Source organism: Polyodon spathula, chromosome 11 (genome assembly GCF_017654505.1).
Source record: "Polyodon spathula isolate WHYD16114869_AA chromosome 11, ASM1765450v1, whole genome shotgun sequence".
Classification (NCBI taxonomy): Eukaryota; Metazoa; Chordata; class Actinopteri; order Acipenseriformes; family Polyodontidae; genus Polyodon; species Polyodon spathula.
In genome coordinates, this window is record NC_054544.1 from 46,781,844 (window position 1) to 46,807,579 (window position 25,736).

General features: G+C 42.6%; 1 protein-coding gene across 2 annotated transcripts in view; it reads left to right on the top strand.

The window, feature by feature from the left end:
- The window catches only part of gpc5b (glypican 5b), a 342,838-nt gene that overhangs the window by 202,136 nt on the left and 114,966 nt on the right, over positions 1-25,736 (top strand). For both annotated transcript variants that reach the window (XM_041263858.1, XM_041263859.1), the window contains one exon: positions 11,003-11,123. In XM_041263858.1, the coding sequence (XP_041119792.1) occupies positions 11,003-11,123 (121 nt within the window). The remainder of the gene's footprint in view (positions 1-11,002; positions 11,124-25,736) is intronic.

Genomic DNA, 25,736 nt, shown 5'->3' on the forward strand with positions numbered 1-25,736 from the left:
GAACAGATACATTGCTCTGACCCCTATTTATACTGTCACTCATGACCCTTTGGTAAACGATTGCAGCCGCACCTGTAATCCGCGGCTGCCTCATAATTTCCCTTCCGGGTCAATGAGTTAGTGTACCGAAGCTCCGTCTATTTTCTACATTACCAACATTTAACCCTAAGAACGAAGTGTCAGGACAAGTAGTCCATAGTACTCATTTTGGTGGTCTTTCTCTGCACGATGTACCATGTGGTAAATGAAGGGCCGCAATGCCAGATACCACAGAGTTATCCAGGCATTGTATTACTATAACATCTCAAAAAGCTCTGCAGATGTCCATGATATTCTTTGAGCTCTGGATGCGGAAGCAGCTACTTTGTTTCTTTATGTATGTGTTAGGTCTGTGGTGCAGGGCCTCTGTGTATTGCTCAGATCCGCCCCCCTTTATTTTTTTGGCTTCTCTCGGCTCCTATCGGCCATTGAAAGGTTTTCTCTGCTTTTTTCCAGAGAAAAAATGACTAGAGACCTGTGCTTGTTGTCTTTTTTGTGGAAAATTGTAATGTCGGACCAAATAGGATTTGGCAAATGCACATTTTCTCAAGTTAGCTGTCAGCTGGGCTACCCTTAGAGACTGAAGGACGACTGTAACCCTAGCCAGGTGGAGCTGTAAATCTCCACATCATCAATATACGCTGCTGCATATTCATGATGTGGGCTCAAAACCTGGTCCATCAGACTCTGAAAGGCTGCAGGCGCACCATTTCGCCCAAACTGCATGGTTTTGAAGTAAAATCCCTTCTGGTGTTTAAAATGTGGTATTCTGTCTAGAACTGTGGGTTAAGGGGATCTGCCAGTATCCCTTTGTCAAGTCGAGACAAACTTCGCCTTTCCCAGTCTATCTAGAAGATCGTCGACCCGAGGCATAGAGTACGCATCAAACTTGGCAATAGCATTTACAGTCCGGAAGTCCACACAGAAGCGATTGGTGCCGTTTTTCTTGGCCACTATGACAATTGGACTGCATCACTCGCTCCTGGGAGGCTGAATCACCCCAAGCTCGAACATGTCCCATACATCTTTGCTAACACCACTTCGTCGACTTTGTGGGATCCAGTAAGATCTCTCTCGTACTGTTACACCCAGTGGAGAGATAATGTCATATTCAACTTAGTTCTGCCGGGTAAGTCAGAAAAAAACATCGCTGAACTCCTTAGTAAGCTTAAGCAGCTCCTGTTGCTGATCTGGAACCAATTGTTCCCCCATTGATATGATTTTAGTGCTAGGGCTCTCTGGACAGAGGTCTAAATCATCCTCTACATAGCCTGGGGCTATAAATAAGGCCCCCCTTGCCTGCCAGGGCTTTAATAAATGTACATGGTAGATTTCACGCTCATTACAGCGATCGGGCTGTCTAATTTCATAATTCACCTTTCCTATAGCCTGAATCACTTCATATGGCCCCTGCCATTTAGCACATAATTTAGATTCTGAGTAGAGAAGCAGCAGCCTTGTCTCCTGGTCGAAAGGTTCGAATTAATGCATTTTTATTGTAATACTGCTGTTGCCGCTGCTGAGCCGATTTGAGGTTGTCCTGGGCCAAACGACCGACCAAATCTCACAGTAGGAGCGCATGCTGCACTACATTTTTGGAGGAGCCTTTGTGCTCCTCCTACTCCTCTCTCAACAGATTGAGGATGCTGCGAGGCTGCCGCCGCACAAGAGCTCGAAGGGGGAGAACCCTGTCGAACTCTGTGACACTTCTCTCACTGCAAAAAGGAGGTAGGGAAGAAGCGATGCCCAGTGTTTGTGCTCTTGGTTTACAAAACATCTCAGCATCTGCTTTATGGTCTGATTAAAATGTTCCACTAACCATACATCTATGGATGATAAACAGATGTCCTGATGTATTTTATACATTTGCTGTAGTGTGTTAGACAGAAAATTTGTTCCATGATCAGTCAAAATCCCCTTGGGGATCCCTACTCTTAGCTATAATCTGCACCAATTCTTCAGCAATTGTAACTGCACTAGTGGACCTCAATGGAACTGCCTCTGGGTATCTCGTTGCATAATCTACCACCACTAATAATGTATATACCCAGAATCAGAAGGTATCAAAGGGCCCACTATGTCCATTGCAATATGTTCAAAGGGGGTGGAAATAATCGGCAGTGGAACCAAAGGGGCAGGGCGCACTCGACCCGGTGCTACTCACTGTCAGTCTGGGCATGTGGCTACATATTTTGACACATCAGTATGCAGTCCTACCCAATAGAATAGAGCCAATATCCGCTCCCTTGTCTTTTCAACTTCAAGGCGTGCCGGAAAAGGGATATGATGCGCCAGGCCTACAAAATGGGGGAACTAATAATTGTGTTACAGGCTGTCCTGTGCCCACGGCTAGGTTTACCCTATACAGTAATTATCCCTTGAAACTGAAGCACGGAAATACTAGCGCCCCAGTGCTGTAAACATCCTTACCTTCAATAGACCAAACCTTTCTCCAAGCATGCACTAGTGATGGGTCATAATGTTGAGTGCCACATGTCCATGATGGCCCAGTAACCTCGCCCTCTTGGTCACACTGTGTTCCGACTCCCTTTGACTGGCGTTTGTTATCATCCGAGCGCTTTCCCACCAGATTCCAGCCTTGTCTTAGTGATGCTCCCTCCCATTTTGCAGTCCTTCTCTCTTTATTCGTTTTTCTAGTAAGAAGATAGGAGAAAACATTTTGGCATGAAAAGGAAGCACCAATTCGTTCCTTTTTCTTTTTCTGTCACGTTCAGGTGTGCGGTCGAGACTGCCATTAATTTAACTAGTTATCCATAATTTAGCCAGTCTTGACCCAGAATTATTGGGTGTGGTAGTCTTTCTGCCATCCCAGCTACTAGGTGGTGTTTTATCAGTCCTACTGATGAATACTTTCAGGGTGGGGTATGGGGTATATTGCCGTATTAACATGGATGCAGGAGATCGCCACCTGGCTTCATGGCTGTCACGACACACCACCCAAGAGAGCTGCTTTAATTAAGGTCTGCTCACACCCAGTCTACACTAATGCATGGGTTGGCACCGTGCCTAAAACTGCATTAATAATACAAGGCCCCTCCCGACCATTTTCCCCACACTTACCTGCTCCAGATGCCCAATTACACTCTGCTACATCACACTCCTTTGCCGATGGGCATGACCTGGCCTGGTGCCCCTGTTGGTTGCATCAAAAATGGATAGGGGAGAAGGAGAGAACATTGGTTACACATTTGTCTCGTTGCTGGTATGGCAACGGGGCTGGGGTAGCAGCTTTATCCCCGCTGGGGGCCAACCTTAACGTCCATGAAGAGGAGGCAAGGTTTCCCATTGGGGCCAGAGATCTAGAAGGTCTCAGTCCTGGTGTTGTAGGTGGAGCCAAGAGAGGAGGTGGTGTGCAGCTGCTCCAGTGGATGGGAGCTGTGGTCAGGTTGATGTGGGCTGATACCAGGGAGTCCTCAAAATCCTGCGCCAGTTTTATTGCTGTTTCCAGGGTGGCAGGGTTGTGGCACCACATCCATATTTGGGTTTCGGCGCCGACACATAGCAGAATTGCTCCACTGCCATGGCTTCACCCATTCGCAGACCCATATTCTGGGCGGGGCTTAGCCAGTTGTGTCCAGTTCCGGCAAAACAAAAGGTAAGCATATATAAGCGTGTATTACTTAAATTATAATCCCCAGGTTTGCCCCGACAATAATTATTATACATCAACACAAGACACATACACAAGTCCGTTAGTGCGTGAATTAGTGCTAGTGGTGCAAAAACTGTTTATTGTGATTAAGTGCAGTGCTGTTCCAGGTTTGCTGGCCTGTGGCGACAACTCCGTAATCATGTTTAGCCGTCTAGTAATATACAAGACAATTACAAAAAAACAAAACAAAACAGTCACAAACATTTTCTCACTGGGTCTCTCAGTCCTTACAGTTCAAATTGGAACATAGCCTCCAACCCCCCAGATTGGAACATAGCCTCCCACCCTCCAGATTGGAACATAGCCTCCCACCTCCAGATTGGAACATAACCTCCCACCTCCAGATTGGAACATAACCTCCCACCCCCAGATTGGAACATAGCCTCCCACCCCTAGATTGGAACATAGCCTCCCACTCCCAGATTGGAACATAGCCTCCCACCCTCCAGATTGGAACATAGCCTCCCACCTCCAGATTGGAACATAACCTCCCACCCCCAGATTGGAACATAGCCTCCCACCCCTAGATTGGAACATAGCCTCCCACCCCCAGATTGGAACATAGCCTCCCACCCTCCAGATTGGAACATAGCCTCCCACCCCCAGATTGGAACATAACCTCCCACCCCCAGATTGGAACATAGCCTCCCACCCCCAGATTGGAACATAACCTCCCACCACCAGATTGGAGCATAGCCTCTCACCCCAGGTTGGAGCATAGTCTCCCACCCCCAGATTGGAACATAACCTCCCACCCCCAGATTGGAACATAACCTCCCACCCCCAGATTGGAACATAGCCTCCCACCCCCAGATTGGAACATAGCCTCCCACCCCCAGATTGGAACATAGCCTCCCACCCCCAGATTGGAACATAGCCTCCCACCCCCAGATTGGAACATAGCCTCCCACCCCCAGATTGGAACATAGCCTCCCACCCCCAGATTGGAACATAGCCTCCCACCCCCAGATTGGAACATAGCCTCCCACCCCCAGATTGGAACATAACCTCCCACCCCCAGATTGGAACATAGCCTCCCACCCCCAGATTGGAACATAACCTCCCACCCCCAGATTGGAACATAACCTCCCACCCCCAGATTGGAACATAGCCTCCCACCCCTAGATTGGAACATAGCCTCCCACTCCCAGATTGGAACATAGCCTCCCACCCTCCAGATTGGAACATAGCCTCCCACCTCCAGATTGGAACATAACCTCCCACCCCCAGATTGGAACATAACCTCCCACCCCCAGATTGGAACATAACCTCCCACCCCCAGATTGGAACATAGCCTCCCACCCCCAGATTGGAGCACAGCCTCCCACCCCCAGATTGGAGCATAGTCTCCCACCCCCAGATTGGAGCATAGCCTCTCACCCTCCAAATTGGAGCATAGCCTCCCACCCCCAGATTGGAACATAACCTCCCTTCCCCAGATTGGAACATAACCTCCCACTCCCAGATTGGAACACAGCCTCACACCCCTAGATTGGAACATAGCCTCCCACCCCCAGATTGGAACATAACCTCCCACCCCCAGATTGGAACATAGCCTCCCACCCCCAGATTGGAACATAGCCTCCCACCCCCAGATTGGAACATAGCCTCTCACCCCCAGATTGGAGCATAGCCTCCCACCCCCAGATTGGAGCATAGCCTCCCACCCCCAGATTGGAACATAGCCTCCCACCCCCAGATTGGAGCATAACCCTCCAAAGATGAAAGGCTAAAAGAATACGAAAAAAAAAAAACTTTTTCAAGGCAAATGTTTTCATAAATAACATTGAGAAAGGTTCGCCACAAGCTAATTTTGCAATTGGGTTTGCACTGTTATATTATGTTATGTCAAATGTACTGTATAGTGTGTGTGTGTGTGTGTGTGTGCATGTGTGTGTGTGCATGTGTGTATTCTTCATTTAAAGGTGTGGGCTCTTAGTTAATAAAGTACACATGCATTTAATCATTCAAATTGAACCATATCAGGCGTATTATCTGTTCTGCTGTGCCTTACTGAGCTCCTTATTGATAATGTTTTAAAATCTAGGCTGCCAATGAAAAACATGAATGAGCACATAAAGCTTAATATGACATCTGAAAATACATTTTAATAAAGAACAACACATTTTTAATAATAAAATCATCCTAGCGTACTTCACTGAAGTGAAACAATGATTCTGTTATTTTGAAATGCCACTGCTTCAGAAAAAAAAACAAAAACAAAACACCCACACACACACAAAAGTCTGGTTCTCTTGTCTTTTTTTAATGAATAAAATTAATTTAATACATAATAAAAACAAACTAAACTAACAACTACCTAGTCCACACCAAAACTGCCCAGTATCTTCTTGTAGACACATTGCTGCTAACGTCAGCTGTAAACAGTGCAGTGTGGACCAATGTTCATGTAGGGTGAGTTTGTTGTGTTTTATTTTTATTTTTTTTCTTCTTTTATCAATATCAGACTTCTGGCATCTTCTGAATGACTTTCAAGTTTTTTTTATTACATTTTAAGCCTTTTAAAGGCAAAACCATAACAAAATAATAGTGTCTACTGAGCAAAAAAGTAAAGGGGCAAAATGCTTACCGGTATTGCCTCCCCTACACTCTATAGGTTAGGCTCCTACGGTCTCAATCAAGTTACAGTCACAAAAATCAAGTGCCTGCAAAAACATTTTTACAGTTTACAGGTTAGAGCGGTGACAGCACAAAACACAAGCACGATTTCAAGTTCAACACGGAATCAAGCAGGTGCAAGCTGGTTGCTGTGTTGGGGAACAAGACTGCGGGTAAAAAGGCCTGTCTGCGGGTAAAAAGGCCTATGAAAGAGACAACAGCGGTGCAGAGCAGTAAAAGTGGAGATAAGTAAAATTATGTTTAATCATGGGGAAAAAGACCAAACACAAGAAAACTACAGCATGGAGGTGGTTGAGAGTGAGACTTTAATCATTCCAAGTTCAGTGGAGCCTGTGTGGATGGGCTCTGTAAAGGTGGGGTGTTTCTAAGTCTACCGTTGAATACTGTGTGTGTACAGTGGAGGAATATAAAGCACAGTTAAAGAGAAACACAGCTCGCCCAACAGTACTAATAATAATTGTGTAATATTTATAATGGTAAAACCATGGTCAAGCCAGCGACAACAGGTCAGTGTGAATACTTGTAGAACGACCATTAAATTAGGTGGACACTTGTTTTTACTTAGCTGTTCACTTACCTTACTGCCTGCACGATAACTTTGCCTGCATCGGAGGAATGTTTTTTTTAAAGTATGGGGTATACCTGTAGCACCAGTACAAACTGGGTATGCAGCATAAAGGAGCAACCGCTGTTAGGTTGAATGGGCTTTGGAGTAAACAAAGGCATAAAATTGAAGCACTGTGCTAATTATTTTACGGTCTATGGACACTGGGTTTAGTTCAGGTTTGTTTAGCGTGTGAGCTGTGTGCAACTGTTAAAGCTAACAAGGCAAAAGAAACACAACACACTGTTCAATTGCTTTATTTAACAGTCGTGTAATATAGACGTCAGCCAGGCCATTGTGAATTGGGTTGGGTGCAGCAGTCAACATCCACCAGTAGAGGGCACTGTATCACCTGCCAGAAAGAAAAGGCTATGAGCTATACTCTAACCAGGACTTTTGTAACTGAATTTCAAGTTAACCTTGCCTGTTGTTCCAAGCGGACCAGCAACGGGGTCACGCTGGCTCTGGGGAGAGAACAAAAACCTGGAATACTTACCTTACACCTGTGGATTACAATTACACGGTTAGCAGTCAACCAGAGCGATTACAAAATGTAACCATTCAAGTGATACTCACCTGGCGGACTTGTGGTACAGCATTTCAAACGGGACACACCCTACAGTCTGGGTAGGCTGTAACTCCTGAAATGGACTATGTCTCTGAAGTTTCTTTTTTTTTTATTTAAAAAAATAAATAAACATGTTGTAGTCACCAATTGTTAATCATTTTCTCCCAATTTAGAATAGCCAATTATTTTTAGGCTCAGCTCACTGCTGCCACCCCTGTTGGGAGCAGTGAAGACTAATATATGCTGCCCCCTGAAGTGTGTGCCATCAGCTGACCACTTTTTTTCACACTGCAGTCTCACCATGCAGCCACTACAGGGGTTGCTGGTGTGTGGTGAGCTGAGGATACTCTGGCCAACCTAAGCCCCCTCACCCCTGGGTGGCACTTGGTCAATTGTGTGCTGCCCTCTGGGAGCTGCCATCCATGGTGGGCAATGGAATAGCCTGGACTTGAAGTGGCAATGTCCAGGCTATAGGGTGCATCCTGCACCACACAGAGCACCTTTACAGGATGCGCCACTCGGGAGCCCTCTGAAGTTTCTTTTTTACTTGCTCTGAGAGTAGCTCTAGCAAGGCTGATCAGGGCTCAGAAAAAAGTTTAGTTACCACCCAAGTGGGAAGGTTTTGTTTTGTTTATTTTCTTTTATGAAAAGCATGTAGGTTGAAAAGTATTAATTATTCTGTGAATAATTTAATAATAAAACCTGCTTGTTTTCACGGCAATTCCCCATTCACACGTGTCATCTTTCATACTGTCAGTTGGCTACTACACCAAACAACGAACAACTACTTCACTATATATACAGCTCTGAAAAAAATTAAGAGACCACTAAAAAATTATCAGTTTCTCTGGTTTTACTATTTATAGGTATGTGTTTGGGTAAAATGAATATTTTTGTTTTATTCTATAAGCTACTGACAACATTTCTCCCAAATTCCAAATAAAAATATTGTCATTTAGAGCATTTATTTGCAGAAAATGACACCTGGTCAAAATAACAAAAAAGATGCAGTGTTGTCAGACCTCGAATAATGCAAAGAAAATAAGTTCATATTCATTTTTAAACAGCACAATACTAATGTTTTAACTTAGGAAGAGTTCAGAAATCAATATTTGGTGGAATAACCCTGATTTTCAAGCACAGCTCAAACAGCTCGGCTTTGTTTGATGGCTTGGGACCATCCATCTTCCTCTTGATCACATTCCAGAGGTTTTCAATGGGGTTCAGGTCTGAAGATTGGGCTAGCCATGACAGGGTCTTGATCTGGTGGTCCTCCATCCACACCTTGATTGACCTGGCTGTGTGGCATGGAGCATGGTCCTGCTGGAAAAAAACAATCCTCAGAGTTGGGGAACATTATCAGAGCAGAAGGAAGCAAGTTTTCTTCCAGGACAACCTTGTACTTGGCTTGATTCATGCGTCCTTCACAAAGACAAATCTGCCCGATTCCAGCCTTGCTGAAGCACCCCCAGATCATCACCGATCCTCCAGCACATTTCACAATGGGTGCGAGACACTGTGGCTTGTAGGCCTCTCCAGGTCTCCATCTAACCATTAGATGACCAGGTGTTGGGCAAAGCGGAAAATTGGACTCATCAGAGAAGATGACCTTACTCCAGTCCTCTACGGTGCAATCCTTATGGTCTTTTGTAAACCTTAGCCTGGCTCTTTTTTGCTTCTCATTGTTGAGGGGCTTTTTTCTAGCTTTGCACGACTTTAGCCCTGTTCCTAGGAGCCTGTTTCGAACCGTCCTCGCCGTGCACTTCACCCCAGCTGCCGTTTGCCATTCTTTTTGTAGGTCACTTGATGTCATCCTACGGTTGCTGAGTCATTCGACATTCGAATGAGTTGGCGGTCATCCCGGTCAGTGGAGAGTCGTTTTCGCCCTCTGCCGGTCTGTAGCTTTGTTGTCCCCAATGTGTGCTGCTTGACCTTGTTCTTATGCCATCTTTGAAATTTTAAGGATGGAAGCAACCTGACGCTCACTGTATCCCCATGCCAGTAAAGCCAGAATTGAACCCTTCTTTTCCTCACTCAAAACTTTCCTCTTCAACTCTTTGGGCATGGTCAGTAGTTATTTTTTGATTCCAATTACTTTTGAGGTACTACTAGCACTGTTTTGCCATCCAGCTGATCCTATTGCAAGAGGATAGTGATGACCACAGGAGTGGTTTTTATACTTTTCCTCGTTAAATAAGATTTGGTTCAGGAGATCCCCTAATCAGTACCTCATTCAGTAGAATGAGGTGTGCCTGTGTTGGAATTCAACAGACACTGGAATGGAACGGCTGCCATACATGTAGAGATGCTGATTTAAAAAAAATTTGCAGTGGTCTCTTAATTTTTTCCAGAGCTGTGTGTGTGTGTGTGTGTATATATTTAGGAGAAGCAAATGTAGTCCAAGAGGGATTTAAAGACTACATTCTCCAGAGTGCCACGGGAAGGAGCCAGGATGAGGTACACCTGGCTCTAAAAGTTAATGAATGTCACCTGCCTTTGATTAGCCTCCAGTCTGTGTGAAGAGAGAGACTGTCACTGTGAAGATACATTCTGTTTTTTTTTTAAAAAAAAAGGTTGTGTGTAAACCTTTTTGTGTTGTAACATAAAAAAGAAATGTTTTGTGACGAGTAAGCAGCTTAGCTGACCAGGTTATTAGTTTAAGGACTGTTCAAAGTTTAATTAATACTCCATGTGGGAATTAGGTTTTTGTTTTGTTTATTTTTGTTTTTTGTAAAAATAAAAGTGCTCTGAAGTGCTAAAGTGCAATTCTGGTGCCTGGCTCTGTGTTTCAAAAGGGCAGTAACAACCTCAGCTGTGAGGTATAAGATGTATTTTGCAGGTTTCAACCAATACAACTATTCCACTCTTCTTTGAAAATGTACCTTTGATTTTACACTTAGGGCTCAGTGTGGGCGCTTTCAAGAACTCTGAAGTATCTGGGAAGCGTGAGGTTAAGGCCGCTCCCTGTGAGTGTGGCTGCTGACAGGGATGAACATTGTCACGACTCGCCTGTCTACCCTTATCTAAGGCCTCTTGTAACCCAAAAACAGATCAGCTGCTTTTCATAAACTGCAAACTGTCATCTATAATTAGAGTGTCTGACAGCTGAGAGTTACTCATCTGGGTCAGGAATCAGTTAACCCTCCCCCCGACCACATCTGCTGGATCAAACACAGCAGCACACGCCCAACATTAGCAGCTTTCAAGAGGCTCTTGTTGCCAGTCAGACAGACAGACAGACGCAGGATAATTCACAGCCTATCATTCCTGCATTTCACCTCTGGGGGCCTGGGTTTCAATCTGGGGGGCTATGTGACAGAAAGACAGCCTCTCATTCCTGCCTGTTATTTCTGGAGGCCTGAGTTTCAATCCAGCTGCTTAGGTCACAAGTCAAGTGAGTTTGGTCAGTGGAGTGAACCTTGCCCCAAGTGTTTTATTTGCATGGGTCCAACTCAGCTGTCTTTCTTTCTCTCTCCAGTTACACAAACAGAGTGGTTGGCAATGGACTTCAAGCCCAGAAACTGAATCCTGAGGTAAAGGTCAGAGATCTCGACCCCGTCCTGACCCAGGTCAAAGAGAGGCTGCAGCGATTCAACCAGGTAGGACAGTAACAGCGTAAGCATGACTATGCAGGGGGTTCTGTTGGGTTAGATAACTAAAACAGCTTTGCAAGTTTATTTTCTGAAGTGGTCACTTTATGTTCAGAAATACAACTAGGATTTCTTTGCTTTAACTATGATGTAACCATAAATTAACCCTAGAGATATACATCTAATTTTGATATTGGAAGTTAAATAATAATAATGGATCATATAGTCGCTTCATTTAACCATATTGGAATATCAACTACTTACTCAGGTTCTTTGACTTTTTTTTCATGTGAAACGGGTGGGGGACAATGAATAAAGTTTGAGAGCTACCTGTTAAATATAATACTTTTGAGAGCTAACTGTTAATATATATATATTATAATATATAATATTTATCTAAGTCTATGAGTTTGAATAACTATATTAAATAAACAGATTCAGAAACTCAAACCTTATTTGTATGAATCCCCTTAGATAAGTACTAGCCATGGCTTTGAAATGCATTTCCTCACCTCTTATTAGCAACATCATCTCTGGGCTCCATTTAAAGTAGTACTAAATTAGGTTTTCAAATAATTTTAACCTCTTATTAGCACTAGTAACACTGACTAAATTATGTAAAGATCTTCAGCACAAGACAATGTTGCTTGCGATAATAAGAGATTCGAAAATGGGTTTTAAAGAAGCCTTGATGAGCACTCCTATAAAGAGGGTACCAGTGGTACTGTTAGCTAGTGCTAGCTAGTGCTTTGTTGTTTCTAAAACCGTGGGTACTTGTTGTATATCGGGCCCCTGGCACTGTGCAGTGGTGCTTAGTTTTGTATCCCTTTCTGGTGCCTGAAGATTTCATTCTGCATGCAGAGCCATTACGCCAATTGCTAATGGTTCTGTGTGACTCTTCCCGGAGTCTAATGAAATGACATATGGCAGTGTTTGATGTCACAGAAAGTATAGAAAGCAAGAGGAGAATGTAAATGGACAGGGTCCTTCCTTTTGATGTGTGCTCCGCTCACAGATCTAATAAGTCTGGGATGAAGATGGAAAGGAGGGTCTCTGTCTGTGTTTCTGAACTCTTTGAAGTTTGGACAAGGGAGGATTAGTGATGGGGAGCAGGACATCTTTTCTATCTGGGAGGTTTACAGTGATTCAGTATAATACACAATATATAGCCATACCTGCCAAAAGTACATCACACTTACAAGTTCAGAAACATAAGTTATTTTTTAAATAATATCATCAGTATCTTAAGCTATACACTTTTTCAATACATAATGTAAACACAGTTAGCAGGTTCTTATCTTACTTCCATGCTTGACTTTTTCCTTGCCTACATGACCTGTGGTTATTAGCACCATTCACATTTATTCAGCTGGTAGAAAAAGCAAGCGCTCTACAGGTGGGCTGGTCTCTGTTTGAGGAGGTGGGCTGGTCTCTGAACAGATTTGAGCAGGTGGGCTGCTCTGTTTGAACAGTTGGGCTGGTCTTTTTCAGCAGGTGTGCTGGTCGGTTTCAGCAGGTGTGCTGGTCTGTTTGAGCAGGTGTACTGGTCTGTTTGAGCAGGTGGGCTTGTCTATGTTTGAGGAGGTGGGCTGGTCTCTGTTTGAGCAGGTGTGCTGGTCTCTGTTTGAGCAGGTGGGCTGGTCTCTGTTTGAGCAGGTGGGCTGGTCTCTGGTTGAGGAGGTTGGCTGGTTGAGCAGGTGGGCTGGTCTCTGTTTAAAGAGGTGGGCTGGTCTCTGTTTGAGCAGGTGGGCTGGTCTCTGTTTGAGCAGGTGGGCTGGTCTGTTTGAGCAGGTGGGGCTGGACTATGTTTGAGGAGGTGGGCTGGTGTGTTTGAGCAGGTGTGCTGGTCTGAGGAAGTTTGCTGGTCTGTTTGAGCAGGTATGCTGGTCATTTTGAGGAGGTGTGCTGGTCATTTTGAAGAGGTGTGCTGGTCATTTTGAGGAGGTGTGCTGGTCATTTTGCAGAGGTGGGCTGGTCTCTGTTTGAACAGGTGAGCTGGTCTCTGTTTGAACACGTGGGATGGTCTTTGTTTGAATAGGTGTGCTGGTCTCTGTGAGCAGGTGGGCTGGTCTCTCGGGAGGCGACGGTGGCAGCGGACCATCAGCAACCCCAGGAGACAAAAAGGAGACAACAGCAGCCCCAGGCGATGCGGAGCAGCAGGCAACCCCAGGCAATCCAAATGTGGCATCCCTGAGCGGAGTGGGCGTGGCATCCTTGGGCGGTGCAAGGCAGGCATCCTTGGGCCATGGCGCCTCCCCTCTGAGCTCTAGGAGAGGCGGCTCCTCCCCTCTGGGTGCTCGGAGTGGCGGCTCCTCCCCTCTGGGCTCTGGGAGCGGCGGCTCCTCCCTCTCTGGCTCTCGGGACGGCGGCTCCTCCCTCTCTGGTTCTCGGAAAGGTGGCTCCTCCCTCTCTGGCTCTCGGGACGGCGGCTCCCCCCTCTCTGGTTCTCAGGAAGGCGACTCCTCCCTCTCTGGCTCTCAAGACGGCGGCTCCCCCCTCTCTGGCTCTCGGGACGGCGGCTCCCCCCTCTCTGGCTCTCAAGACGGCGGCTCCTCCCTCTCTGGCTCTCAAGACGGCGGCTCCTCCCTCTCTGGCTCTCAGGATGGCGGCTCCTCCCTCTCTGGTTCTCGGGAAGGCGACTCCTCCCTCTCTGGCTCTCGGGACGGCGGCTCCTCCCTCTCTGGCTCTCGGGACGGCGGCTCCCCCCTCTCTGGCTCTCAAGATGGCGGCTCCTCCCGCTCTGGCTCTCAAGACGGCGGCTCCTCCCTCTCTGGCTCTCAAGACGGCGGCTCCTCCCTCTCTGGCTCTAGGGGTGGCGGCTCCTCCCTCTATGGCTCTCGGGATGGCGGCTCCTCCTTCTCTGGCTCTCAGGACGGCTGTTCCTCCTTCTCTGGTTCTTGGGACGGCAGCTCCACCCCCTTTGTTTGAATGACTGGGGCCTCTCCCATGTCTACCGCCAAGTAATTAACCATGAGGGCAACCTCTGGGAAGGACACCGGGTGATGTCTCCCCATCTCGACACCACAGCATGTTGATAACTATGGGGAGGTCATGGAAGAGGTCCGCCTCAGGGTGCATCAGCTAGTCCCAGATCTCCTGGGACGGTGGTGAAGGTGGTGACGCTGGAGGTAGTGGGGTGGCCCCTGATGCCCGGGGTGAAATCTGCACACCTCTTATCCTATATCCCACTGCTAACACCAAATGTGATAGGCTGGCGAGTGGATAGAGGCCCAGAGACAGACTGCAGTTCAAAAAAATAATATACTTTTATTACAAAAACACAAAATAATAGGTCACAAGGGTGAAAATAAAGATATTTAAACACAAATAACAAAACACAAAACAAAACTTACAAAAATACACTGGATTAGAAAATTCAAAAATCACAAAACCAAAAACAGCAAGCACAACCGTCTGCTAGCTTCCTCAACTCCCTCCTCTCGCTAAGGGGAAGCTGAGGCCTCCTTTTATGAACACAATAAACCCAGGCAGGTAGGGGAATTTAACCCCATAATTGCCAATTTCTAAAGGGCAGAGCTCTGCTCTGCCACACACACACACACACACACACACACATATATATATATATATATATATATATATATATATATATATATATATAGAGAGAGAGAGAGAGAGAGAGAGAGAGAGAGAGAGAGAGAATTACAATTATTATCTCAAATTTCATTTTAGCCTAAACCCTAGAGTCAATATTCTTATAGTAACAGCAATTCTGGCTGCTGAGAGGAGCCCATAGAAGTTTTTTTTTTTTTTTCCCACAGAGGACAAAGCCTCTGTTATAAACTCCTACCTGATTTTAATCACAGTCCTAGCATTAGCACATGATGTGATCTGAGCCCAGGTTTGAACTGGAGCCCAGAGAGGTTTTTTCCTCAGTGGAGGCTAGGCCTCCATTTATTATACACCAAGACTTTGCATTGATGAAAGCAACCAATCCTGTAATTGCAACTGCCGAGAGCCAATCGTAGCCTGTCAGCTCAACTGAAGCACAGATAGCAGCTTTCAGCAACAACAAACTGAGACACAGAGAGTTCAGTAACATTGCTCCATTGAGATATCTGATGCTGTCCCGATGAACTACAAGCAGCTCTGACAAGCAAAAAAGTTATTCCTTCATTAAGGTGTATTTCTTCTCTAATTATGTGTGTGATCCTTTATAAACATTTTAGGGATTGTTTTCCTAAAACTTTTCTCAGTGGAAGGGTACCTGGCATATCTTTACAAGTTCAAGGTAAATCTACTGTAGGGTTAAAGTGTTTTTTTTAAGACAATGAGATATTGTTTTCTAATAGCAGTAGTGCCCTCTCGGCTGTATGTTGTAGTAGTTGACCTTTTAAAAAATGACCAGACAAAAAAGAAATCCATCATAACGGTAGGAAATTTTAAGAGACACAATGTATTTAAACACAGCTGTTTTATTGTGTTATTCTTGAAAATTCTAGCAAGAACAGGTCCTTTCAGAGTTATTGGTATGGGATAGTGGATTGGTTGACCAGGGGTGCAGCTAATAACCATCTGATAGCCTTATCTACTTTTCAGTAACTACGATAATTCGCTCACATGGACAGCTTTGTTTAGAACATATTTTATGCAAAGTATGTTCTTGACGTGGTCTTGAAATTTAAATGATATATCTGTGGTGTATCCAGTGCATTTTTGTAACAGTTTATTAGCATAAACTATGATGGGCTACTGTGGCAAAATGGCTGCTGATAGTGAACAGGTGCAGAGGTGATGCAGTGCAGGAATAATCACAGGCAGACAATTATAATCCAGTTTAGAAAAGGGTGCTTTATTTTGTATTCCTGGTCTGGCGACCAAACAAGAAAGCCCCCTGCAATACATACCAATGTGTAAAGCATGGAGGTACAGTGCCGAGAAAAAGCTGGTGAACCCCTTCGGATTTGCACATATTTCAAACCTAAAATGTTATTAGATCTTAATCTAAGTCCTAATACTAGATAAAGATAACCTGATTAAACAAATGACACAAAAAAATGATACTTTTTCAACATTTATCCTCAAATGACATTTGTTGCTGTCCATTGATGTCCAAACATGACCATTGATGGAGTACTAATAGAGTTTTGTTCTAAAATGAGAAACTTGACCCTAGCTTAACCTTTGAGCTACATGCTCGTAATATTACTTGGTTACCGGTCAAATACCGCATTGAATACAAAGCACTGATGCTGACTTTCAAAGCCAATAGAGGTGCCTTTTACATTTCTGAGTTAGTTACCACCTACACTCCTAGTCGTGCTTTGCGGTCCTCCGATGCTGGCCCTGGGTTGGTTGTCCCCCTGAATAAACTGCGTACAGTGGGTGACAGGGCTATTTCCTCCTATGCTCCTAAGCTGTGGAACATACTTCCATCTGAGATCCGTGATTTATTTAATGCACTTATTTAATTTGGCATTCTTATGACTTTTACTGTCATCCAAGGCGAGAGTGGCCTGCAGATCCTTGGATGTTACTCTGGGGTTCTTTCTGACTTCCTTGATGATTTTCCGGTTTGTTCTTGGAGAGATTTTGGTAGGACGTCCGCTTCTGGGTAGAATGACTGTGGTCTTGAACTTTTCTCCATCTGTCTGACAGTGGATTGGCGGAGCCCTAAATCCTTAGAAACCCTTTCTAGACTGATGAGCATCAATAACTGTTTTTCTGAGGTCCTCAGAGATTTATTTTGATAGTGACATGACATGTTTCCACACACTTGTATGGTGAAGACCAAACTCACAATGTTTCTGATCTTTATATAGGGTGAGGTCTCCTAAACTCACCCTTGAAGATCTACCTAATTATTTAAACATTTGATTCTAATTATCCCCTTAATTGAGCTGATAAAACAAGGGGTTCACTTACTTTTTCACATACCCTGAATCTTAATTACTCATTGTTTGTCTAATTCATACATCATTTTGTCTCAAGACATGGAATTGGTTTATATAGACCCTACTGGATATTTAAAAAAAGACTGGTTTCGATTCAAGAAGGCTATCATGGTAAAACTATGGAACTTCCATAATTATCATTGGGGTTCACAAACTATTTCTCTGCATATTAGATAATGTAAATGGTTTTGCAAACCAAAATAATAACGCATGTTATCCGCCCCACAATAATACAATACACGGTCACCAGTTTGAGGGATTAACTAGCTATGAATTATCTGATATTCCCTCAGTCACGTTCTGCACAGGTTTAAAATTGTGGAAAACATAACAAAACATATGGCTATTTGCCATCACATTTAATAGAACAATAAGAAAACACACCTTCGCTGTTATATATACAAATAAGTCATAATAATAATAATGACAATAACAAAAACCAAAAACATATATACAAGCAGGGATTTGCCCTGCCCCTTTTAATAATGTTCAGGGCTCGCTCCTCTTGCCCTGCTACAATGTTTAACAAAACTATTAATGCTCCCTCCACATAATGTCCTTAAACTGTACCGTCCTGGACAGAATATAATGGGAGTCAGTGGGGAACAGCTTCTGATAATATTACACTCAGGTTAGTATCAATCACATGAATCTGATTTTCCACTTTTCCAAGTAGCTTCAAATGCCATTTTCATTTCTTTGTACAATTCCTGTTACTATTCTGCAATCATTCTGAGTGCTTCTCTCTAAATCGACCTTTGCCTTGTTTCGTGCTGTGCTGCCTTGAGCTTGCATGGAGAATCCTAATTGCCCAGACAGCCTTCCTCATTTCATTCAAGTCAATGACAATCTTAGGACTCTAGTTACTCCTATATTCTATATTATATATATATATATATATATATATATATATATATATATATATATATATATACACACACACACACACACACACAGACAAAGTGCACTGTAGGTGGGGCTGACAGAGTTGAAAGATTATATAATTTGAATGGAATAAGCTAGTCTTAGTTCCAGAATTTTGGATTTTTTCAGACAAGCTCAAAGCCAGGTACATGCTGCAGCAACAAACAATAATGTAAATATTAGAAATGGAAAATGGGGTCAATTTGTTTAGCTGATTACAACCAAATGCATTCCAAAAGAATCGGTACGAAGTTGGGAGCTGAAAATTCAAGACAGTATGAAAGAGATATAATGGACACTAACAATATTCCAATATTAGCAATGGTGTCACAGGAAATTAGTAGACTGTGAAAAAAGTAGATTCGCCTATACTATGCACACGTGAATTTTTTAATTTAAAAAGAAGATATCGACTGTATTGCACACGTGCAAATTTCTGGACTTAAAAAGTAGAAAACGCCTATACTGCGCACAAATGAATTTCTGGATTTAAAAAGTAGATAACGCCTATACTACGCATGTGTGAATTTCTGGATTTAAAAAGTAGATAACGCCTATACTGCGCACGCGTGAATTTCTGGATTTAAAAAGTAGATAACGTCTATACTGCGCACGCGTGAATTTCTGGATTTAAAAAGTAGATAAAGCCTATACTACGCACGCGTGAATTTCTGGATTTAAAAAGTAGATAACGTCTATACTGCGCACGCGTAGATTTCTGTATTTAAATGGGGGTGGTAAAATTGTTGTCTGTATCTTTATTAAAAGCTACATTTTATGAAAAAATATATTTTGCAGAAAAATACATTGCAAACCTAATGCTGCATATTGAAGCAGTGAGGTATGGTACAGCATATTAATACATGGTAAATGCACAGCATAACTATTGAAAAACTTCATACCTCACTGCTTCCATATGCAGATGATTTTTACTATGGTAACTTAAAGCATACATTTACAGTATGAAAGAACAACATTTTTAATTTTTAATTACATTTTTAAGTCAAGGAGTGATTTCAACCACACACAAATATAAATTATATAACTAAATATATATATATATATATATATATATATATATATATATATATATATATATATATATATACAGTGTTTATAGAAAGTCTACACCCCCTTTCAAATAAAATTTTCACCTTTTGTTGCCTTATAGCCTGTAATTAAAATGCATTAAATAGTTTTTTTTTTCATTTATCTACACATCCTACCTCACAACTTCCAAGTGAAAAAAATATTCTAGAAATTTGTAGAAAATTAATTAAAAATAAAAATTGAAATAGCTTGGTTGGATAAGTGTCCAATAAGGGATAAGAATTTCATCCCCCTTGTAATACGTTAGTGCAATTGGTTAGCGGGGAACCAAATCGCCTGTATGAATCACATTCATGACACAATTTGACTTCACTAAGTGTACTTTTTGTCGACCCAAGGGACTTTTTCAGCCTGAAAAAAGAAACAAGGACCAGGGGTCACAAATGGAGTTTAGAAAAAGGGGCATTCAGAACAGAAAATAGGAGGGAGGATATACACACTATTTTGTTAAACTAAGTGTCACTGATTTGTCGACGCAAGGGACTTTTTCAGCCTGAAAAAAGAAACAAGGACCAGGGGTCACAAATGGAGTTTAGAAAAAGGGGCATTCAGAACAGAAAATAGGAGACACTTTTTTACACAGAGAATTGTGAGGGTCTGGAATCAACTCCCCAGTAATGTTGTTGAAGCTGACACCCTGGGATCCTTCAAGAAGCTGCTTGATGAGATTTTGGGATCAATAAGCTACTAACAACCAAACGAGCAAGATGGGCCGAATGGCCTCCTCTCGTTTGTAAACTTTCTTATGTTCTTATGTTCTTATGTTCTTATGATTTCAGGATAAATTCAGTAGTTCCTGTAGGTTCCCTCTGCTGGGTAGTGCATTTTAAATCAAAGACTGAACCATGAGCACCAAGACGCTTTCAAAAGATCGCCGGGACAAAGTTGTTGAAAGGCACAGATCAGGAGATGGGTATAAAAAAATATCAAATGCCTTGAATAGCCCTTGGAGCATGGTCAAGATGATTATTAAGAAGTGGAAGGTGTATGGGAGGTATATGGCACCACCAAGACCCTCCAAACTGGATGACCGAGTAAGAAGGAGACTGATCAGAGAGTCTAGAGAGACGCCAATGGCATCTTTGCAAGAGATACAGGCTTTTATGACCTAGACTGGTCAAAGTGTGCATGTGACAATAATATCCCAAGCACTCCACAAATCCGGCCTGTATGGTAGGGTGGCAAGAAGGAAGCCATTACTCAAGAAAGCCCACCTTGAATCCCATTTGAAGTATGCAAAAAACACTCAGAAGATTCTGTAGCCATGTGGCAAAAAGTTTTGTGGTCTGACGAAACTAAAATGGAACTTTTTGGCCTAAAAGCAAGCATTATGTTTGGCGCAAACTCAACACAGAACATCACCCAAAGAACACCATCCCTACTGTGAAGCATGGTGGTGGCAACATCATGTTATGGGGATACTTCTCATCGGCAGGGACTGGGGATCTTGTCAGGATAGAAGGGAAAATGAATGGAGCAAAGTACAGAGAAGTCCTTGAGGAAAACCTGCTGCCCTCTGCAAGAAAGCTGAAACTGGGATGGAAGTTCACCTTTCAGCATGACAACGACCCAAAGCACACAGCCAGAGCTACACTGGAGTGGCAAAGCTAAGCTTTCAATCACTTAAAATACGCTGATGATAATGTAAAGAACACCAAGCTACAGACAGGGAGTCCCAAGCTTTAAACGTGTTACTGTTTATAAACAAGAACTCAACTTTATTATGAATATTGTGTTATTATGTTTTAAGTAACATACTGTAGCGTGCACAGGGGAAGGAAGCAGCAGGGCTGGTATGTGACGTAATCACATACAAAGACATAAGCCCGATATACGCTCCTTGCAAAGGAGACGGCTCTTTTGTACAGCAGTATCACTGCTGTGCTTTGCTGTGAGAGGTCCTGGGTTTGCGCCCGCCCTCCGCCTGTGTGTGGATTGCCTCTCCCAGTGTGAGGCGCCTGCCTGCGGTACCAAGATCGCTACAATACTATGAATAGTGTTCATTATGGTAATTGTTTGTTTATTAGTTTTAAAATGTTTAGTAAAACGTGATCTATTGTTTGACCTCGTTAGTACAACCGGCCCCCTTTGCTAATGACATCTCAGTCAGGGTCGTAACCAAGTATAAATCTTACTTCTAAAGATGCAGGGAGAACATAAACTTAAAACACCATTAAGTGGGGTTGGCATTGCAAAGGAGATGAAGGAGGTTTCACAGTTCCGATTGATTGACTGTGTATTATTTGTAAATGCTTATTCAGCACTACAAGACCCTGTTAGAAAATTCATTTCCCTGCATTTTTTAAAATGATTCATCAGTTAATCATAAAATTACAATTTACAAGATTAAATACACTACTATACACCTCGGTTAGCGAGTTATGGAAAGAAACAATAATGTGAGTTGTATTTAACATGGAGTGGTTTGAGGACAAAGGACACTGAACATCAGAAAGAGGCACTGTGAGATGAATGATCCTGCTTTTTAGACGAAAATCGTTTACCAAAACCACACTTTACTCGTATATAGCGCAAATATAGACTTGAGTACTCTTCATATATATATATTATATATATATATAGAATATAATATTATATAATATCTATATATGCATATATATAATATGCATTTGTGCCATATAAAAATGTGAGAAACGTCATCAGTGTATGTGTGTCCATCTGTCTGTGGTTATTGTTCTTACACAGTTCTACGGTTATGCACCATACAGCGCTATGAACACGGTTTATATTTCTGCACTCTTAAATTAAGGATAGTTCATATACTAGTACAGCCAGGGTGGTCCATCGGCCCTGTTGACTCACTCATATGTGTTCTTGGGTTGCTTTGAGCTCCTATGAGATATTTGGATACAAATAAACCCTGCATGAAGCTAATTTGATATGAATCATATGCAAAGTTTGAAAGGTACACATGTTTTCAGTACCAAGCAATAATCATAAGAAAGTGTCTTCGATTCTAATTGGGCACTGCATGTCAGCTTTTTTCATTGCTGGTCATTTTTTATTTATTTAAATATTTTTATTTTTAAGGAGCAGGGTGTCCCCCACCTGGGATGGGACTCACGACCTTCCAGTCAAGAGCACAGTGCTCTAACCACTACTCCACATGTGGTACAAATGAAGAAGCACTAATGTCTCTTTGTATAACATTTTTATTTATTTTTTTTTTACATGAAACATACTTTTTTATAGGTATACAAAAGTCAATTGCTCTGGATAAAGCATCAGCCAAATCAATTAATATGACATATTTCTGTGGCTTGCTATTTATTAATTTATTTCTACATTTATAATATAAACATTAATTTCTACATTTATTTAAAAATATTTATTTATAAATATATGTATTCCTCTGTGCATTTTATTTATTTCTACCTAATAAATTATTCCTTTATTTATTTTTAATTAAACAAGGAACTACAATTTATCAGAGATCAGAGATTTAGACGAGGAAGCTACATGCCACTTTTGTGTACAATTCCATTCTATGGTATCTACCAAACAGGAAGCTAGATATTTTCAAACAGGAAATAGAGCATTTTTATAATTGAATAGAACCTTCAGGTTTTCAGCAAAAGCTGGTCAGGCATGGATGTAAGCTTAAAAAATTAACGCATTTCAACAACAGCACAGTGGCACAGCAGTAATTTTTTAATTTTTATTCATTTTATTGTGCGATATGTGCTGTTTCAAAACATAAATACATTGTTTAATATAAATTATGTGGATATCAAACTGCTTGCAATCCCTGGTTTATTTTGACATTGACCAACATGTGGAATCGCATGATTGGTAGATGTCCAGTTATTTAGCTTTTCTGTTTGAATAGTCCTACACACTCTTAAAAAACTAAAAAGTAAATGGATGAAGAAGAAGAACAATTTTACCTTAGTTTGACAACTTATATCTCATTGTGTATAAGAGTTTTTTTTTTTCACATATGATATAAGAAAGTTTTAGACTTTTGGTACTGGTACATAGTAATTCTAAGTGATTTAGTTTTGCCGCTGCAACATGATGAAAACAGCAAAACTCTTGCAGCTGTATAGAGATGGTAGTTTCAAACAAGTTTTTCTAACTTGTACGAGGAACTACAGTTCCTCTCAATATCTACTTTCTTCACAGTCTACCAATTTCCTGTGACAATGATACTCAGAAACTAGTCTGAGGATCTGAACTGAAAGGATGATCCAGCTGGAAAACTTTCATTCCCAAGCTGCAGGTGTTTTGCTGTCTCTTGATTTCTCAATAAATTGTGCTATTGCTCAGTGGTGTAATTAACAGACTAGGAGCGCTTCGTCACTCTGAGGACGTGCAGGCTTGTAAAGGCACAGAGATGAAATCCTGTTTATGTCTGTTATGTGAGAGTACTGCTCAATTAATCACACTGATTGAATGGCAAATCATGGACTGCATTCTCATTCTCTCTCCTTTTTTTGTGTTGATCACTGCCAAAAACTCCTAATTAAATCCATTTTGATTCCATGTTGTAACACAATAAAATGGGGCAAAGTCCAAAGGGGTGAATACTTTTGAGAGCCACTGTAAAATAGGATCCTAGGTCAGGCTGGGCAGTTGCTGTCACTGTTCCTTGAATCTGTATTTTAGTTTTTTCTCTCTCCTCTCGCTCTCCCGTACTCTCCTCTGTACACACCCACCCAGAGTGCAGAGAGCTGCAGGTTTATATACACCTGACCACCTCCCAATTTTAACAACAAATTAATCACTTAATTAATTAGGGAGATGGCCACCTTCTGCATGAGGTTTGTAATCATTCCTGGCAGAGGAAGAGCTACTACCTCACCTCTGCCAGAACACGTCTAAAATGAAAACAAAATAACAAACCAAAACACATGGCTATGCCTTCGTAACCTCAATAAATAAATCATAATACAAACAAATACAAAACAATAAAATTGCACAAGGGGGTGGCGGAGGACACCCTGTTCTAAAAATAAGCAAACAAATAATGTACAGGGCACCTCGCCCTGTCACGGGGGCAAACTAAAGAAAAGGTGCTGGTAGCTGTGGTAAAGCATGTGGAATGAAGAAGTGCAAGAGAAATGAGAAGCTCTGGCCACTGCCCAGGTCATACTAAACAGCATTCAGCACTCAGAACTACTCAGGGCGACTGCACATATCATACAAAGGTAAATGGAATGGGGCAAAAAAAAAAAAAGTAAGTGGACCACTGTGCCGTACCATGGTGACAGTTTGTCTGTGCTTGCCTACGGTTTTATTTATTTATTATTTATTTATTTATTGCATTTATATAGCACTTTTTATACAAAAGTATTGCAAGCACAGTACAGTATATAGCAGAAAAAAGAACAAGCCACAATGCATTTGTATAGCATGTCACACAGACAACTTCCTCAAAATGACCACATAAAAAGCAGATTTAACACTAGAGCCGTCATGGCAGTCATTTTGACGGTTTGAGGTTTTCAAATTAAAATTACTCTGCGTGTCTGAAAGTAATGCGGTTGTCAGTTTATGAGTTTTCCTAAATTCATTTGTTAAATACCCTGACGGCATTTGAAAGGCAGGATCATGAAAAGAAGGAAAATAAGAATCCCGCCCACCTAAAACCGACAAAGCAGACATCATGTTTTTATTTTGAATATAAAAGATCCAAAAAAGGTCTGCACTCAGAAATGAGAAATGATTTCCTTTATTTTAAATTAAAAAAATGTTTTTAAAAATATGCAGCTCTCAGTCATGAACACAGGGAAAATATCAGTAGGAGAGATTTCATCTTGAAGCAAGCCACAGTACTTCTGTGGCTAGCTTCAAGATAGGATCAAGAGAGCATGTAGTAGCTCTCATATGTTGAACTGGCAGTGTGTATAGAAATGAGAGATTGTCTGTGTTGTGGTCTTCAGATTAGACAGAAAGGAATTGACACAATGCTATTAAACCACCTGGGGAAAAAAGAAAGGGAGAGAGAGCAATGCAGAAAAGAAAGAATGAGAGACTGAGCACACTGCAGAAGAGAGAGAGAGAGATGACAGAAGAGAGCAGAGAAACCTCTCCATATAGCGCACTGACCACAGGCGCAGCTCCTTGGCTAGGCTGTCTGCACTCCGCCAGCACAGCAGTGGCAGGTCCAGCAGGTGGCACAGCTGTATGACACCAGAACTGGTCAGCAAGTGAGTGAAGGTCACTGAGTGGGTGGCCTCAATGTCCAGGTGGGGGTTATTGATCAGTAGCTCCTCCAGAAGCCAGTGCAGAGTAAGTGCGCCCTCCTCTGAAGCCTGGCCCCTAGCATGCGGCAGTAGAAGACAGGCAGTGTAGACAGGTCCAGCCTGCTGCTGTCCATCAGGAATAGTGTTGTATCTAGCTGGAGCGTCCCTACCTGGGGAAGCAGGACGCAGGCCAGCATTCTCCAGGACAGAGTATCTGGACCGTACAGCAGCCGACTGCAGTCAAAAGGCAGTAACTCGTCTGGCAATGTGGATCAGGCCTTGCCCCCCCTCCCCCCTCCCCTTCTTCCTGGGGCGTGTACAGCACTCCCTGTCTCATCCAGTGTTGTCCATCCCAAAACAAATCCACCATCACTCTCTGCAGCTCTTTCAGCAGCCCTTGCGGTGGCTCTAGACAGGTTAACCTGTGCCACAGCACTGAAGCCACCAGGTTGTTAATGATCACC